The sequence below is a fragment of the Grus americana genome, chromosome 10 (assembly GCF_028858705.1).
Source record: "Grus americana isolate bGruAme1 chromosome 10, bGruAme1.mat, whole genome shotgun sequence".
Classification (NCBI taxonomy): domain Eukaryota; kingdom Metazoa; phylum Chordata; class Aves; order Gruiformes; family Gruidae; genus Grus; species Grus americana.
Window position 1 is genome coordinate 4,514,039 of NC_072861.1, and position 18,470 is coordinate 4,532,508.

Genomic DNA, 18,470 nt, shown 5'->3' on the forward strand with positions numbered 1-18,470 from the left:
GAAGTAGTTTTTGTGCCTCTGTGGGATGCGGCTGACAAGCGACTTCCTGCGCCAAAGGTTTCGATGAAAGATGAGTCCGTTTAGTAAATGACCTTCGAATTTTAACTGGCCTATTCAAACTTCTCCAAAAAGAGCTATTTAGGTCCCCTAACTTGAGACATTTGTCCCATACATGCTGGAAGTCAGCTACAAGTTAATTTAAGCCTAGGTGCACAGCAGTACGCTTTATTTACTGAAAACCATTTCTCTTTGAAAGCCAGAAGTATTGCAAAGAAAAAAACATAAATCATTAACTCACATTTAAGTGATCTTGCCTTTGATTTTTTCTGATTTTTTCTAAGATTGCAAGGTTCTCTTTTTCAATGCCTTCATCCTCAGACTTCTTCCCATCAACTGGTTCCTCCTCCTTCATATCATAGTGATCCAGATCTTCAATGTCCTACAGGACAGAGGAAAATTCACTGTAAATAACTATGCTCTTCGTTCAACACCCTCTCTGAGGGCATTTAGGGATACAGTCACATACTGCACAACACTACGTATTAGTGATTGTTGGATGCCATTTCTATTTCGCTCCAACTGCACTCTCTCAGCCAACAGTATTCACTGGAAGTGTAGGGAGCCTTCACAATACGAACGAGACCCAAATTCACATGTTTCTGGTTACAGAAACAAGCACAATAAAACCTCTGCGAGAAGTTAAGATTATAGTGAATTAGCCCATTAAAGTAGGTAGAAAACAGGAAGTTAAGGCATTTTGAACAGGGCTCAAGAATCCAAAAGTACCCAAAATTAGGGCATCTCCAAGATGTTTCTAAAAGCAGATTCTTTTTTTCAATTAGAATCTTAGCTATATTACACTTCTGGCAAACAACGATTAATGTATCTGGCAGGGCTACGGCAACCCTTCAAGAAAGTTAAATATTAGAAAGCAACACGTACTTTATTCAAGGTGAACATTTCAGCTGAAGCTTAGATGCAGCATCAGAATATGAGACAAAATTACATGGTCAAGAATCCTGATCACATTTCAGTTCTGAGTTCTAGACTAAGCCACTGAAAATTCTTCCACTCTGTATTCTGAGATGGGGTTATCCTGTTGCAGAGGAGCACTATGAACTTAAGACAGCTGCCTGTAAGGTGATTCAAGTGCTATTTGTGGAGAGGAAGGGAAGGATGTAAATACCTTGAGATGAAAAAGAAATCACTACAGCAGCCACACCAGCAAGCTGTGAGCACACAACTATCAGATATACTCTAATACACAGTGCTCCACAACACCTGTGGCTACTCTTTACGCACCATCTGTTTGCATGGCAGGAAAACCTGGATGTAAATGCAAATTCAATAATGTCTTACGTACTAAGACACACACCTATGTGGTGCCTTTGACAACACTGTTTCCTCCCAACTGTGACAGATTTTAGACTGAGCATGCTTTAAAATGCTCATGTTTCTCAAAATAATGATATAGCCCTAGGAACAGTAAGTTGCTTTTCAATTTCGAAATTGGACTAGATTACAAGTTGAAGATATCAGTGCCACACACAATGTCACCTGACAGCTTATAACAAACGTGACAAGTTTTTTTTGTCTAAAGTAACCCAAACAGAGTGCAAAAGGCTACTTACAAGTCTACAAGCAACAAGAGCCTTGTGGCAGCAGGATATGGGAGCATATATATGGCCTTTCCAGAAACTCTGGCTCCAACAAATGTGGTCTGGATCGGGCTAAATATGGTGTAAGAGAGGCTGCTTCAAATTAATTCCAGAACATGGATAACATTTAGATCTTATCTAAAGGAAGACCTTTTAATTCAGAGAATGAGGAGTTAGTTCTTACTACCCACCTTCTTCATTAAAAATCTAAATCTGAAGTAGTCAGAAGAGTACTCCCATAATAAGGCTATTTACAGTGGTTTAAAAAGCAAGCATCTTGGAGCTATTCTAACATGTTGTAGAAGTAATTGAAAGGGGTGGTTCTCACTGTAAAAAGCTCCTTAAAAGGAGCACCGTGTTGCCAGACAGTGACATAAACCACTTAAAAGTTTAGTGTGTCTGTTTCAGATGTCCTTCCATTTCCTTCAATGTATTATAGTTAAAAACTAGCTCACCTGTTTAATGAATCACCAAAAGGATTTACTCTTAGCCAGTCTGCTTCAGTTTGGGAGGCACTTTCAACTGTATCAGAGTTAACAATGCAAACTTACTGATTTGGCACACACAGTTATGTATTGTTTGACTAAAGCACAAACAGATGTCCAGTTCTCTGTATCCAAGTACCTCACAGCTGAGATCTAGGTTTAAGAAGAAAATTTCACTAGTGCTGGTGGTTGAAGTGAAAGCTGACATTAAGGTAAACATCCAAATTTTTAATTATCTGTTCTGTTGAACTCTAGGGAGATTATGTTTTACAGTTTGGCTTAAAAATTAGCCAGCCACTGTAGAGCAAAATGCCAGAGTTCTACTCTATTAGGATAACAATCTCATATATACACACATACTTCACCCATATCTTCTTCCTCCTCCTCCTCTGATGTAACTTCTTCTGTTGTTCCATTCTGCAATACAACAATGCAGTTTCTGCATAAATTGTGCACATGTTCCTTTCTTTCAAAAGCAGGAAGCCTACTATCACAGAGAAAGCAGTATATACAAAAGTTACGCTTCTGCAAAGGACTGAAGTTTAATGTCAAAGATACACAAAGTTGCCTTCCTGGAGTATGGCAGTGAAGAGATTTTACATGAAGTAGAGATACATAGAATGTCACAATAGTTTCACATTAAGTCCTAAGTGGAAAGTTAAGATTCAGATAAGGATATCCTATTCTGAGACAGGGACAAATGCACTAAGTCAAGCGGGTTGTAACTGATGATCTCTTAACCATGAAATCAGATCATGGCTCTGACTAGAATCCATATACATGCAGAATCTCTAAAAAGAAAAAAAACCAACAAACTTTAGACCTCTAAAACGTAATGAATTTTTGTCTTGCTACTTAGAACTGCTATGCAACAACTACTATCATCCTATAGCCATTGTTATTACATTATTTGATAAAATACTAAACCAATACATTGATTTTTCATGGCTTTCCATTTCAGGATACCACTTAAGCTCAGGAAGTCTGAGCTGCACATATAGTCAGGACCATTCTAATATGCTTGTGCTCTGCTTACTCTTCCTTTGGCAAAGAAGGAATGACACTGCTGTAGATAATACAGGGGACTAGATGGATCTTTGGTCTGACTTACTAAGGCCACTCTTGTTTAACTTGCAAATTACCTGACAGTACCTTAGTCAGAACTAAGAAACCTTCCATGAGTTTGTTTCTGAGTTTCAGAGCATAAGTAAGACTCTTCAACAAAGTTACTTCCTAATATTACAGGTCTGTTGCCTTACAGTTGCAGCGCTATGTGGGTGGCTGAGAGAAAAGACCTATAGGATTACAATTTGGCACATGATCAAAATTAAGCAAGTTATTTGTCATTATTACAGTATTGTCACCACGGGAAAACCATCTGTCACGCTCCAGGAATTTTTAGAAGTCTTGTCATTTTAACACGTATAAGCAAAAGAAGTTATCATAATCTTACTAAAACTACAAAAAAGAACAGTTACTGTCAGTTACCAGTTCTGTTTGCAGCACAACACAAAACAATTTAGTTAACCAGAACATTTCACAGCCCTTCACAACTCTTAATTTGTCAAGTGCACAAAAAGTAAACAAGGCACCACAGATACTCCCTATCCAAAGTAGCATATGGTCTGGCTATCCCATGTCTCTGCAATGGATTGAAGAGGAAGGAAAATATCAACAGTAGTTCATCCCACTGCACACTGTAAAACATATACTCTTAAAGAAAACAGTGGGCAATCACATTTGCATTTCAGAAAAAGTAAATTTTGGAAGCACTAGGAATGCACAGTGATTGGTTTGAACATTACTTAGGAAGGAATTAAACTGACAGGACTACTATCACATTCACACCTTTCAAAGATACAAAAACTCCAAAGGAAATGGTGTATTATCACACCTTTATTAAATGGATTCTGCAAACAAAATTCAGATAGAGGACACCATAAAGCAACAGTGTTTCATATCTTAGTTCAGGCTTACACAAGGTTTCATCATTCACACCCTCTTGTTTCTTGGGGATGAAAAAACTAACTCCTTCATTGCTCTAAGGAGGTGTCCACAGCATTTTCATTTACCTGTCCAGCTGGTAATGGCTGATCTAACATTTCAACATCTGGATGCTGAGGAAGATTATATAATCTGCAGAGGTCACATATTAATCGCTTCAGCTGTTGAAGAAGCTATAAAAAAAAAAGAAAACATGGAAACATCTATTTAAACCAAATCACAGAACAACGTGTTTTGAATTTTCTTCACCTGTTGGTACTGAACTTTCAGTCAGTGTACAACATTTAAACCTGCACACACAAGTTTAAAACCCCCTATTTTTCTCTGTAGTCATTGTAATAAAATCCCCACAATGGGAAACCAAGGACATGGCAAGTTAAAGATCGCTCCAGTTCATATCCTCATGTCAAGTGAAGAAAGTCAGGAGCAAAAGAATAATCTGCTCTGGCAGCATCATCCATTCCAGGCACAGGTGTGTCAGCCACAAATCACTAGGTATAATCAAATGGACATGTTCCATGAGACAGGATGGTCCATTCCAGTATCCCAGGTTAAAGAACCATGTCTTCAAAAAAAAAAAAAACCAAAACACCAACCACCACCAAAAAAAAACCCAACCAACCAAGGAGGAACAGTTTGATTTTCCACATCCTGAATCCCTTTCTAGGGCACACCAGTGAGGCACTAGAAGCAAGACAAACACTGTACAAGGCATAGAAACTAGCCAACCTCTGAGCTAGAGCCCAAGTAGTCTGCTTGCCGTATCTTGCATCAGGTTGAGGCACAATCTGTTACTATCACTGATTTCTGTTTCCAACTTTCAGTCTTACATCAACTGTGTTCTGTTAACTGCAAAATATGAAACACCTTTCACTCACTGTAATGCTATCCAGAAAATAAATTTAGTTCTGCAGAAACAGAGAAACATTGAGTTTGCTTCTTGATCAGCATGCTAATTAAGTGGAGTTCCATAGCTTTTAGCTTTCTCTAGGCAGCCTCAGATTCCTAGCTGAGACCAAGATCATAAAAGACTGTACATCAGCATTTCCTATCTTTTCATGGCCTTTACATAGCTATGTCAGAAAAACAAAGAAAGAACTGCAGAATACGTTTGCAAAATGGTCAACACTTCATTATTTGTAGAATAATACCCTAGATGAAGCTTGCAAAAATTATACATACATTTTTGGCCTTCTCTCCTACATACCAAAAGGGAGTTTGTCTTGCCATTTGTAGAAGGCAGCGTGCAAGACGGCCATTTCTGTACATATATCCTTCAGCACTACTAGTAGTTACACTTAGAGCAGCAACTCCCACTCCCCTTTAAGTACCTCTCCATAAAGGAGGGAGACTCAGGCAATGTGGCCTCACGCAAGGTACAGCATAGACTGTATTATCCTGAAAGAATAATACCACTACAATGCTATTTAGTGTTTGTAGACTGTATTTCTTGAAATATACAATAAATTAAGGTATCTAAGAAAAATCTAGTCACTCCAGAATATTCTACACGTCTAAAGCCTTGCTATTGGCCAGTTTAAATACTCTTACCTTACTCTACTGCAAGTGAAAATTCAGTATCTCCAGGGTTAAGAACTCATTTCCAAGACCAAATCACTAGCAGTGATAAGCAAATGTTGCCCTCCTGCTACCTGAAAGCTTCAGTGCTTTTCCCTTCTGCAGCAGAATTCAATGTTCCTGTTTAATAGGAACGTTATTTATTCATCGAAGGCCAAGAACTGACATACCAGCCTGCATTAGAAGAATTATGCCGTTCTCTCGTATCACACCACGTTTACTGTTTCTGCATCATTCATAACAGTCATCCTTAACTCAAAAACAAAGATGACATCAAAAGAACTGGTGTATCAGCAACACATTTCTTGTGAGTATATACATGAGATGTGATAGTTTATATTGCCAGAAGCTTTCTGTAACAATCACATTTCTCAGTGGTAATACTCTGCATCTGCTTGAAACCTCCTGAGTGTCCAAAACACCAGGAAATCTTTTAGCAGGCAGAAAGCAGGTTAATTAATCAAAAAATTAGTTGGTAGATAGAACCACAAGACTTAGAACTATTACTCTCAGTATGTGTAAGATAAAGTTGCACTGTTACACATTTTGTTGAGAAAATTTTTCTCTGCACAAACAACACTGCCTCATGGAGAGTTAGAGCAGAAACTGTAATGTTTCGAGAATTGTAATTTTTCTCACTTAGCAACGTAAAGCTAGGTAATCCATTAATTTGTTTACATCTGTTGTGAAGCATAAAAAAAAATCGAAATGGTGGGGGAACAACACTACCACCACGTTCAGCTGGTCCAAAGCCTGGAAAAGCAGCTGAACACAGTATTAGATGTGTGTCTACAGAAAAAGACAGGAAGGGCTGGGAAGAGAGTTAAGAACTGCTTCCTGCACTCCTCATCCTCTTCATGAGAATTCTTGTCACCTGAACTGAAATTCAGAAGGAATCTTTACGGACAGGACCCAATATATTGTAAGCTTCTCTCACTTCCTTCTGAACACAGCACCACTGCAAGGTACACACTCAAAGCTACAAACTGCTGGCACAACCTGGACCAAATTACACAGTGGCTGTCCCTGAAGAGGTGTCCCCTGTCTCCAGCCACACATTTGCACCTTCTCATTTGCACTGGCACCAGAGATCACACAACGATGCAGCAGCTTGCAAGCTTTGAGGCAGATCAATTCCAGCTGTGCTTCAGCACATAAGCACCAATTTTGCCATAAAGGAGGAAGCAGGAACGTGCAGCTGAGAGCACGGACCCCCTTCCTTGGCAACAGTCTGCACCTCAGTGTTAGCTTAAGGCAGCGATCAAACTGCAGTTTTGTCCTTTATAGCTGTTTTACTTGACATCAGTTTCTACAATCTGCAAAGGTGGTGGCAGAGCAAGAAGCTGATCCTGTCTCCACAACCCTTCTCCTTATTGCTATGTTTTTCCTCCATAGGAATTCATTTCATGGATCACCATTATCCCTTATGCTCTGCTCGTATGTATGAAAAATCAGAGGATAATTTGGGCTGAAAGGCATGTTTGGAAGTCATCTGATCCAACTCCCTGCTCTAAGCAGGGCCAAGCATGATTTGGTATGTGCCAATGGTATGTGAATAGACTATCAAAGGTGATAGCCGATTTCTGCCAAGCATGAATAATTTAAATGTATTTCCAAGCTAACTTCACATGCTTGGCTAATGTAAAATGAATGCTTAACACAACACACACACTTTGCTGCTACTGAAAGAAAAGTGGGCTATCAGAGGACCAGTAGTTTCCCTGGAATACAAACTGCCTAAAGCAGAAACTAAACAGCAACTAGAATGCATAATCCACAGGGCATTAAAGGAGCCATGTAAACAGCCTGCATAAGGTAAATGCTCAAGTGACCAAATACAATGATAAACTTATGAATTAATCATATTAGTTATAATTAATATAAAAATAACAACAAAATATGAAAATATAATATATACATCTATAATGTAACTTTTAGTGCTTCAGGAGTTCCGAGAAGTTGGTAGTTCTTACAGACATGTGGTGGGTTGAGCCTGACTGGGGCCAGGTGCCCACCAGAGCCGCTCTCTCACTCCCCTCATTCACTAAACAGGGGAGAAAAGGCATAACGAAATGCTTGTAGGTCGAGATAAGGACAGGGAGAGATCACTCACTAATTGTTGTCACGAGCAAAACAGACCAAACTTAGAGAGGGAATTCATCTAATTTATTACTAGGCAAAACAGAGTAGAGGAATGAGAAAATAAAATCAACTCTTAAAACACTTCCCCCCACCCCTCCCATCTTCCCGGGCTCAACTTCACTCCCGGCTTCAACCTTCCCCCCCTCAGCGGCACAGGGGGACGGGGAGTGGGGGTTACGGTCAGTTCATCTCACGGTGTTTCTGCCGCTTCTTCATCCTCAGGGGGAGGACTCCTCTCATCGTTCCCCTGCTCCAGCATGGAGTCCCTCTCACGGGGTGCAGACCTTCAGGAGCAAACTGCTCCAGCATGGGGTCCCCCACGGGGTCACAAGTCCTGCCAGCAAACCTGCCCTGGCGTGGGCTCCCCTCTTCACGGGTCCACCGGTCCGGCCAGGAACTTGCTCCAGCGTGGGCTTCCCACGGGCCGCAGCCTCCTTCAGGTGCCTCCACCTGCTCCGGCGTGGGGTCCTCCACGGGCTGCAGGTGGAATCGCTACACCCCCTCATCCTTCCTCCATGGGCTGCAGGGGACAGCCTGCTTCACCATGGCCTTCACCACGGGCTGCAGGGGGATCTCTGCTCCGGCGCCTGGAGCTCCTCCTCCCCCTCCATCTGCACTGACCTTGGTGTCTGCAGAGTTTCTTACATCTTCTCACTCCTCTCTCCGGCTGCAAAAGCTCTCTCTCTAAGTGTTTTTCTACTTCTTAAATATGTTATCACAGAGGCGCTGATTGGCTTGGCCTTGGCCAGCGGCGGGCCCGTCTTGGAGCCGGCTGGCATTGGCTCTATCAGACACAGGGGGAGCTTCTAGCAGCTTCTCACAGAAGCCACCCCTGTAGCCCCCCCACTACCAAAACCCTGCCACGCAAACCCAACACATTTATCACAGAGGCGCTGATTGGCTTGGCCTTGGCCAGCGGCGGGCCCGTCTTGGAGCCGGCTGGCATTGGCTCTATCAGACACAGGGGGAGCTTCTAGCAGCTTCTCACAGAAGCCACCCCTGTAGCCCCCCCACTACCAAAACCCTGCCACGCAAACCCAACACAGGGTGGAATCTCTACACCCCCTCATCCTTCCTCCATGGGCTGCAGGGGGACAGCCTGCTTCACCATGGCCTTCACCACGGGCTGCAGGGGGATCTCTGCTCCGGCGCCTGGAGCTCCTCCTCCCCCTCCATCTGCACTGACCTTGGTGTCTGCAGAGTTTCTTACATCTTCTCACTCCTCTCTCCGGCTGCAAAAGCTCTCTCTCCAAGTGTTTTTCTTCTTCTTAAATATGTTATCACAGAGGCGCTGATTGGCTTGGCCTTGGCCAGTGGCGGGCCCGTCTTAGAGCCGGCTGGCATTGGCTCTGTCAGACACAGGGGGAGCTTCTAGCAGCTTCTCACAGAAGCCACCCCTGTAGCCCCCCCGCCACCAAAACCCTGCCACGCAAACCCAACACAAGACACCATAATGCTGTTTTAGAATACAAAAGCACCTCTTAGAATTTTTTGTTTCCTGTATTAAGATCTTACAAATCTGAAAACAGTTTAGAACAATTTGTCTGAAACTTGTCCTACATTAGGAGGCCTTTTTATGCATGAAGAGATCTTTCTAATACATTAACAAATCAAAAGCATTAACAATCTTAGTCTACCTTTAATGATATTATTATACTGCTGGGTCCACTACGAAGCACCTTGTTTTCTGATTACCAGGAAACATGAACTGAAGTATAGTGTAAGTATACACATATATATACACACAACACACAATATCTATTGCTATATAAAAATAAATAAAATAATCAATAAGTCTTAGCCTGTCACTGAAGGAAACTGCTGCAGAGGAAACAGAGGAAAGAAATAACTTATTTGGAGTGCAATGACTACATAGCTATCAGTGGTTCTGTGACAGTAACGGGCCTCACGTGCATTCAGCAGCCTCGGGCAGTTTCACAAAGTAAAGCAAAGTTTCTTCCTGCATTTTGTCTCTGTGATTCCCAATACATAATTAGTTGCTGCTGCACTGGCAGTTTGCAAGAGCCAACGTTCTTTCCTGAAATGCCACCATGTGGGACTAAATCTAAATTCCTAATACAGAAGTAGCATGCTTAGGGACAGCAACTTATCCACGATGTACACATGCCAGGATTTCTATACTTTTGAAGCCTTCCATGCAAGTTTAAGCCCTCAAGGTTTGGAGAGTGTGAGAATTAAAGCTCACCATCTGAATTTAAGTCCATTGCACTATTGTCTTTAAAAAGCAAACCTCCAAATCATATATGTAATTATATATTTAATAACACATAAAGTAAGGTCTGAAACTTTAGGCTAGCAACTATAACTTCCATTCTATTAAACACAACAGCAGATTTGAAGTAGGATTTCTCTTTTGCACAGCACAACCACTAGAAGGCAGCTGACAGTTTCAGCTACCTACCCAGTCTATCACAACCCTGATTTTAGGATCTGAAAGGGAATTCAGAAGACGCTAGGGGTCAGAAAGAATTCTGTAGCCCCCTTCATCTGCTGACTGGAACTTGTTCAATATGAACAGTCAAGCAGCTAAAGCCTCCAAACTCAATTCTATCTATGCTGATCACGTTCTTAACAACCTTTCAACATTTTCAATGTTTTGAGGAATCCTCTTAGCAAAACGCACCATGCTGATGCCAAGGTAACACAGAGTTTCAGACCCACAGGAGATTTTCCAGGAAACGTGTGCATGATTTTAACACTGATAGAACAGTTTTCCTTTTACCACGTCAAATGACAAAGCTTCCATATATATAGTCCTGTCAAACTTTTATGCCTGAAGAGCATGTTCTTCAGTTTCCCAAACAGCTGATACCTGTCAGAAGTTACTCTGCCCTTTCTACTTGCTTTGTAATACCAACAAGCTCTAAATCAGGGTACATGTGCTAGCAGTGCTTCTAGCACACATTCGCTGTGCTCAGTTGAGCTCTTTGAAGAGTTCAATGCAAGTTACCATTCAAAATTTGACTGTTCTAATAACTTTGAGCTTAGAGCAACATGACTCCAACAATCCTTTACCTGCAATAAATTAAATAACTGTTTTGAAACATTCTAAAAGTCTAAATTGAACTAAGTGAATTTTTAGCAGATAGTGTGATAAATCAGAAGCCTCTGAATTTCTACAACTAGTAGTTCCTTATCCTTTCCTACCCTACTCCAAGGAATCTGTGAGTTGCTTCAACACCCTTGAAGGGGAGGGAGGGAGTCGCACAGCAAAAAGTTGTAGGGAGAAAAAACAAACCCAAAACCCACAAAGCCAAGCCTTTTGAGCAAAACGAACAAGTCAGATTTTGTAGCGTGTTTGTCTCTTCAACCACTCCCATCTGTCTTCATCTTGGCATAACATGATGTGGGGTGGATTCCTGAGAAACCACTGGGCCATCCACAGGTGTCTATTACATCAACCCATCAGCTTTTACATGGGCAAGTACAATCTTGATATCAGAAGCTGTTTCTCACAACATACATAAAGCAGCCTATGTGCATATGCAATTCAGAACAGAAAGTCCTATGCATGCATGCGATAAAGCTTTCTACCCTACTGCAAGCAAACCTGTAGGTAGTTAGGCATGGGAAATATCTTGTTTAAAACCTTTAGTCTGAAGCTACTAGCCACACCAGCTTCAAGCTGGAGAACCTTCGGAGAAATGTATTTAAGAAAAAAGTTGATTTGGCCACATTTTCTGCTACTATACTGTCATCTATCTTTCTAGGCAGAAGTCACAAAGACTAAGAGATCTACAACATTCTTCTAAATATAGTTTAGGTTGTAAGAAGAAAACACGCAGCCAATGTGTACGTCTCCTATAATCAGATCCAACATACTACATTAAAACACTAATGTTCCTCTGCAATACTCCTTTGTTTTTAATTATGGCAAGGAACACAAAAGACTCTCACTTGTCAGTTTTCTAATTATTTCTGCTAGAAGTCAAATGCATGCTAAATACTCTTTAGAAAAAGAAATTTACACGTCCTTAAAGTATGCTGGATTACCATTATCCAGTAAATATTACAGGTAAGTGAATTCATGAGAAAGAACATTCCCAACTTTTCCAAACCCAGGCAAATACTAAGGCCAACACATAATCCATGCAAGAAGCAGTATTCTGCAGATTTGTTTTGTATGCATCACCCGCATGCATTCCTGTACACAAAAATAAACAAAAAAATTAAAATAATCTGTTAATAAATATTATCCATGAGGGTGATTTAATATGCATAAAGCTGAATTTGGAGAGGAAAACCAACACTTTTAATCACTGAATTTACTAGTAGGCTGCAATACTGCTCTTTGTGGAACAAAGTACATTTGTACTGAAGCTTTTCTCAAAGTAGTATTCAAGGACACTTACGCTCCTGCACAGAATGGCAAGTTATTTTTTTTTTTTTTACATATATACACACACACAGCTCCTATCACTATATCAAAAGGGTACTCAAGTAAGATATAATGCCTGATAGTTTTCTGAAATACAAAACTACCATTAGAATCTGTGCAAAGATTTTCTTTAAATAGCAATTGTCCAAACGCTGTTCAAACTTACCAGTATCTAAGAACATTCTGATGAACCATAAGCCATCAAGCTACCAGGAATTCTTTGTATTAGTTACCATTACAACCATGTTTTGGAGAATATACATTCTGAAGAACACAAACCTTTTGCCTTTGTAATTGATCTCTGTGCAAAGAAACACTAGAAAGCTGTTTTATTCAGCAGTTTTAATTTCTCGTGCATTTCACCATTTATGTATTTTCAGAAAACCTCTAACTGTGCAATTATTGGGGCTGAAACTGAACTTACTTTACAGAGCAAGCATTTAAGTCATCTCCTCCTCCTCGCATCAAATCTTTTGGATTATGTTTGGTTCACGTGTTTTTTGGAAGAGAAATGCGTTTGCAAAAGCCTCCCAAATAACCCCAAAACTGAACTAATTTAATTTTCTTAAATGTTTCTTAATGTGACAAAGCTAAATAGACACCCATAACCACATAAACACCCAAAACAACCAAAACACTTGCTCACCAGTGTATTGCTCTTCTTAATATCTTCTAAACGCTCTAAGACTGAAGTCAGGTTTGGGTCATCTGATTCTACAAACCATATTGGTGATGAAGAGGGGTAAGACTCCTGTTAAAAAAACAACACAAAACACCCAACAAATAAATAAACAAAAAACCCATAGAACTTTCAAAACTAATTCACCCCCAAAATTTCACAACACAGTATTAACATTACCTTTTATCTTACTCTAAGTCAGGTAACATAAGAGCTTTTAACACAGCATTTGTAGGCAATGCAAGAGAAGTTGAAAGAAATCCAACCAACTGGCGGTTATAGTATTTCATCCTATTTTCATCTTGATGAGATGATGGACATACATAAGAAACAATGCTGAAAAGTTTAAAACCCTGGAGGTGGGTGGAGCAGGAGGGAGAAATTTAGACATGCAGTACAGGTGACTACCACCAAAAAAATGTAGTCACAAGTAGTACATGTCAAAAAAACCCCAAACTTATATTGAAGCAAATTTTTCCTAAAAATGCAGATTCTTCCACATAAAAGCTGTGAAAGCATCAGAACTTGGAGTCTTCAGATTTCCTCCTCAAACAGGATTATTCAAACTGTTCTAGCACTGCCCCTCAAACTGAAGCAACACAGCTCAAACACCCTGCCTTGGAGGACAAGTTAATGGGCAGATCATGATGCCAAAAAATCTGCAATTTTACCTTTGTACCGCCAAGGCTCACAGAGGACTTTCCACTGTTGCAATACACTGTTTGAGAAATCCTTCATATAACCCTATCAAGAAAGCTTACAGAATAACTTTCTTTCCACAGTTGTTAGGCAGGTGCCAAAACACATCCTAGTGACAGTGAGATCAAATGGCTTCACAGGATCAGAAGTGTACTCGATTTTCCAGAACAAGCCGTGGTTAGGGCACGTACAACATATGGAACAGATGTGGCCCACAACCGCTCATACAATCCAGGGACAAGTGGTTTTTCTGTCACTAAGCTGCCACAGCCTGCAGCCCTTCAAAAGGTGCTAGAAATGCCCTGGCTACAGAAAGGTCAACACAAGTCCTTTGCCTCTTGTTTAGATGTTTCAAAAAACAATTCCAAATTCTTCCTAACACAGGTTTGGTAATATTGAGAGGACGGAGGAAACCATGCAGCTTCCAACTCAATCGTAAGTTTCCCTTCGTATCACTGACACGTTTGGATTTTTTAGTTATTTAAGGCATTACCTACTTCTCATCCACTCAATTAAATTCTAGTAGCTGAGGACAAATTGCTGAACCTCAGTTTTATCACTCAGATATTATCTTCATATCCCCAGGTCTTACAAAATAATACGAGGAACACTTTCTTGATTACATAGTGTATTTTTTGCTTTATAGTTTTCAAGACAGCAGTAAGAAGTTTCACAGAAGGAAGACATCATACCTGTTTGTCAGTGTTACTGCCTGGTCTTTAGTGATGCCCAAACAAACTTAACCTCAGCAAGCTCTCAAAGTTCACGTCCCAAAAAAAAGAACCCCAGACCTTCCTAACCTAAACTAGCTTCTGCTATTTTAAACATACTAGGTTTATCAGAATGCAGAATGCTATCCATTCGAAAACTGGAGCAAAATACAAGGATGTTAGAATTGGCTTTTACAAAATTTACTTCCTAAGTGACCTTCTAGCTGTAGTGATAAACTTCATAAAATAAGCTATGAGATTAGATTAAGGACAACAGCTTTGGCAAAACAGACTATCGCAGCAGAGTTCCCACCTGGCGGCATACTCCAGGGAAGTTCTAGCTCCAGAGGTCTAAAATTCCCACCTGTAAACTGAAGCCTTTGTATAAACTTATTTTTCAACAAGCTCAATCCCTCCCCCCAAGTTTATATTTATTTTTTTTAAATCACAGCTAAAAATGCCTTAGAAGAATACATGATATTCCTAGTATCTTTATGAAAAGACAAACTGTTTACTTCTTTCAGCTTCACTTTGAAGCATACCGTACATCAAGCAGAGATCTTAGAACATCTATTCTTGATTAACTAAGGCCTAACATCTCAAATGTCTGTCAACAAAGCCCAGTGCTCAGCTTGCCAAAATTTTAAGGCTAAGGCAGGCAAACAGATGGGTAGATATGTGTAGTTTATTCACTTTCTTCCCTCACCAAACACAGGACCTTGGAAAAGTGTATTTTCTCCTCGGTTTCACTTAATACACTCTTGGAAAGACTAACCACTATCACTCCTGGAGACACAAGGCTGAATTCCCAGCTGCCACTAGGGTCCCAACCTATTATTTTTAGGAACTACACTTCATTAAAGATACCCCAGGTTTTGTACTGATAATATCTCACTCATTTTTAATAACATGCAACCTACCTGTAAAGTCTTCTGCAATAGTGCAATATTCTTATCTCAAAAGTTTCATACTGCTCTCTGGATGTTTATGCACAGTGGGGAACATCAGAAGGGAAGCTCTGCTAAGCACGGCCCTACTGCCTGAAGATTTGTTTGAACCAGCTATTTTTGAGACCTGAACTTTTCTGGCCAGCTCATTAAGTTAAGAGAAAGGCCACAGGGTAAACACTACTACCATGACTTTAGATGACACCAACGTTCCCACCAGAAAATACAAAGAACAAGTGAAATCCCCTCCTAGATTCTTTGAGCCATCTGCTTCTCAAAACCCTCAGGCTCATTAGAATAAAAATATTCTCCAAATAGAGTCAACATTTGGACTGTGAATACACATTCTCCTAACAGGTATTTTTGGGGTTTTTTTTTTGTTCTGGGTTTTGTTGTGTTTTTTTTTTTTTTTAATCAAGCATTTGTTAATTATGCCAGTCCAGGTCTAAGCAAGTCTATTAATTGCAATGATTTATAGAAAATAAACGTCTGTCAGATCACTCTTCTAAACTGTATCTGGAATCTGCAGAGTGCTTACAGAATGAAGCCCAACTCTTCACCATCTATAGTCTCCTTTTCTGACAATTCTGTTTCTCCTTTCTCCACCAGAAGGATGTAACGAACAAACCCACAGCAGTGGGTTGCAATCAGTATCCATCTCAGTCTGGGGGACCCATACAAAAAAATCTCTTCCAAAACAACTTGCAACAAATCCTACATCAGGCAGGAACAAGACTGTCAGTGCAGATCTGATGATCAAGCAGTCCCACTACACGCTTGAATACATTACAGTGGCTACTTCAATGCGCTGATGCCTTCTGCACTGAATGACAGTACTTCCTCATTCTTTGCTCACATTCCAACTCATTCCATTTTTTGCAATGAAAGCAAGTCCTGCTGTGTATGAGAAAACATACTAGAATTTGATGCTGCCTGCATTATTAGTGCGTAGCACATATGAATTACTATGCTAAAAATGATTATATATTCAAATTTTTAGTCTGCTTTAGCTTTTGAAAAATGAATGGAAACACCACATTTATCAGTGTTCAAGAAAAGCCTGAGCGAACATATTCACTCATCTGTATCAGAAAAGATTTCAAATTTTAGACTTCTGTAATACGGATATTTAATTGCATATTCCAAATTTTTTACAACAGATGCTTAATATTAAAATAGAAGTTCAATCAAACTTCCAGTTTGCTGCAACACTTTTTAATTCTTCATAATTAAACTTTAATTATGAAGAATAAAGAATTACATTTTAATTCTTCACAAATAAACAAAAAATATGTTTGTTTAACCTAAAAACATAACTGGCACTAAGTTTCTCTAGATCTGTAAGTAATCCATATTTTTGGAACAGCTGAGTTTCACGCGGACATGAGTCACTGTATTTTGAAATACAGAATTCACACACAAACTTCAAACATTCTGATCTTGAGATATAAACAAGCTCATGAGTTTGTAACACCACAGCATGCAATGAAAAACTAAGCTTGTGATTTGTGAGGTCAAACAAGTGAACTTCACATGAGCTAATTCTGTTGAGAGAATTAAGTCAGCTTTTTCTTCCGTATCTGCGTCCTATAGAGAGAAAAGATGGATTTGAGTTATATTATATAAGGAACAGAAGCTTCCCAAATACGAAGACAACATTTCAGGAGAGGAACCCTAGAATAGCAGTTATTTTACCATTAATTCTCAGTGGCTAAAAAAACATTATTTTGGGCCTTTCACTACAGAGCTGACGTACAGTGATTTTGTATAATCTCACTTAGCTCCACAGGTATCACCCATATTAAGTGTTTAAGATCTTTTATGTAACCACTGTAACATGACATTTTCCTGCTCTCCACAAGTAAAAGCAAAATTCATCACAAGAGGCAAAGGCTGCAATGCTTAGATTTGGGCAGCTTTCACAAGCTAATGCATGCTGTACAGCTTAGAAAGCTAATGCAATTGCTCAGTAAGACACGACAAGCTGAGATGACATCACACCTAGCATGTACTGAGGCCTGAGGACAAAGGCCGAATGTTTACAGCCAACCCAGATACAATCACAATTCATAGGATCATCACTTCTAGAGGGTCTTTGTACTAACATCAGAACAGATTGGGAGCTTTGTCAACACAAATGCTTCTGTAGCTTCTGTAACAGAATGCAGCAAAAGAATTTAGCCTACTAATAAACATAAAAAATACAAAGAGACTAAAGCCCCGCGCTCCTGCCACTGGAACAATTTCAAACCCTATCAAATCATTTAGGGAAACCACAGCATATTCGAAGAATATACACAGGATCTCACTGTTCAGACATTCCGTTGCATCCTCTGTAAGTGGGTCTACTTAAATTTTACTAACAAAAAACCAAAAACAACAGAAGCACAAAGTGACAGAAGATACCAGGAACACGTACATAAAGACAGCTTTTCCTGGGTAGAGATCTGTCATCTAAGTATATCCTATCTATGCTTTCTCATCCTTAACAATAAGGCTGGTTTACTTTCCATGTTATATAATCTTTATCCTGTTCTGTAAAGCTACAGCAACACAATTTTGATGTTACTAAGAGACTTTAAAACGAGTTATTTCTAAATGACTACAATACTGTTGAAACTGTTAAGTTGCTAAATTAAAACAACACATCTTGCTCACATTCCTAAGATCAGAACAACCTGTACACACAGTTTGCTATGAGGTAATAGAGGAACCACATCTCCTTGTACACGATGGAGCCATTTTATCGTGGCCAAATGGTAGGAAAACACATCTAAATACACATCTTCAGCATTATTATTTCAAATCGCAATTACATGCTGACAGTTCTTCATTTTCTTTAATTTCCAGATCATTTTAGATTGAAAAAGCGTTTTTTTTTTTTCTTTTAAAACTCCTTAGCATACTGGCTGAACAAAAGTCAATCAATTTTATTTCTTTTCTGCTTCTACGTTTTTGCAAGATCTCCATCATGGACAGTTTTCTTTTTCCAGCAGCTACAATTAAAACTTAATTGTAAAACTTTTATCTTCTCAGTCCCAAAATTTTTTGCCCACCCCCTTTACTTCCAAACAGAACATCAAACCCACAGATCTTTTAAAGAGCTTAATTGCTTTGAGAAGGCTAGCAAGAGACCATTCTAGCTCACACAAATCTTGGTAATGAAGTA

The 18,470-nt window shown here is 39.7% G+C and overlaps 1 protein-coding gene across 2 annotated transcripts in view; it reads right to left on the reverse strand.

Moving 5' to 3' along the window:
• Positions 1–18,470, reverse strand: part of UBE2Q2 (ubiquitin conjugating enzyme E2 Q2) — a 52,217-nt gene that overhangs the window by 21,800 nt on the left and 11,947 nt on the right. Inside the window, exons 2-6 of one of the 2 annotated variants that reach the window (XM_054836395.1) lie at positions 12,913–13,017; positions 4,216–4,320; positions 2,504–2,560; positions 2,210–2,296; positions 299–439 (exon numbers count right to left, since the gene is read on the reverse strand). In XM_054836395.1, the coding sequence (XP_054692370.1) occupies positions 299–439; positions 2,210–2,296; positions 2,504–2,560; positions 4,216–4,320; positions 12,913–13,017 (495 nt within the window). The remainder of the gene's footprint in view (positions 1–298; positions 440–2,209; positions 2,297–2,503; positions 2,561–4,215; positions 4,321–12,912; positions 13,018–18,470) is intronic. The other variant, XM_054836396.1, reaches the window with a different exon arrangement.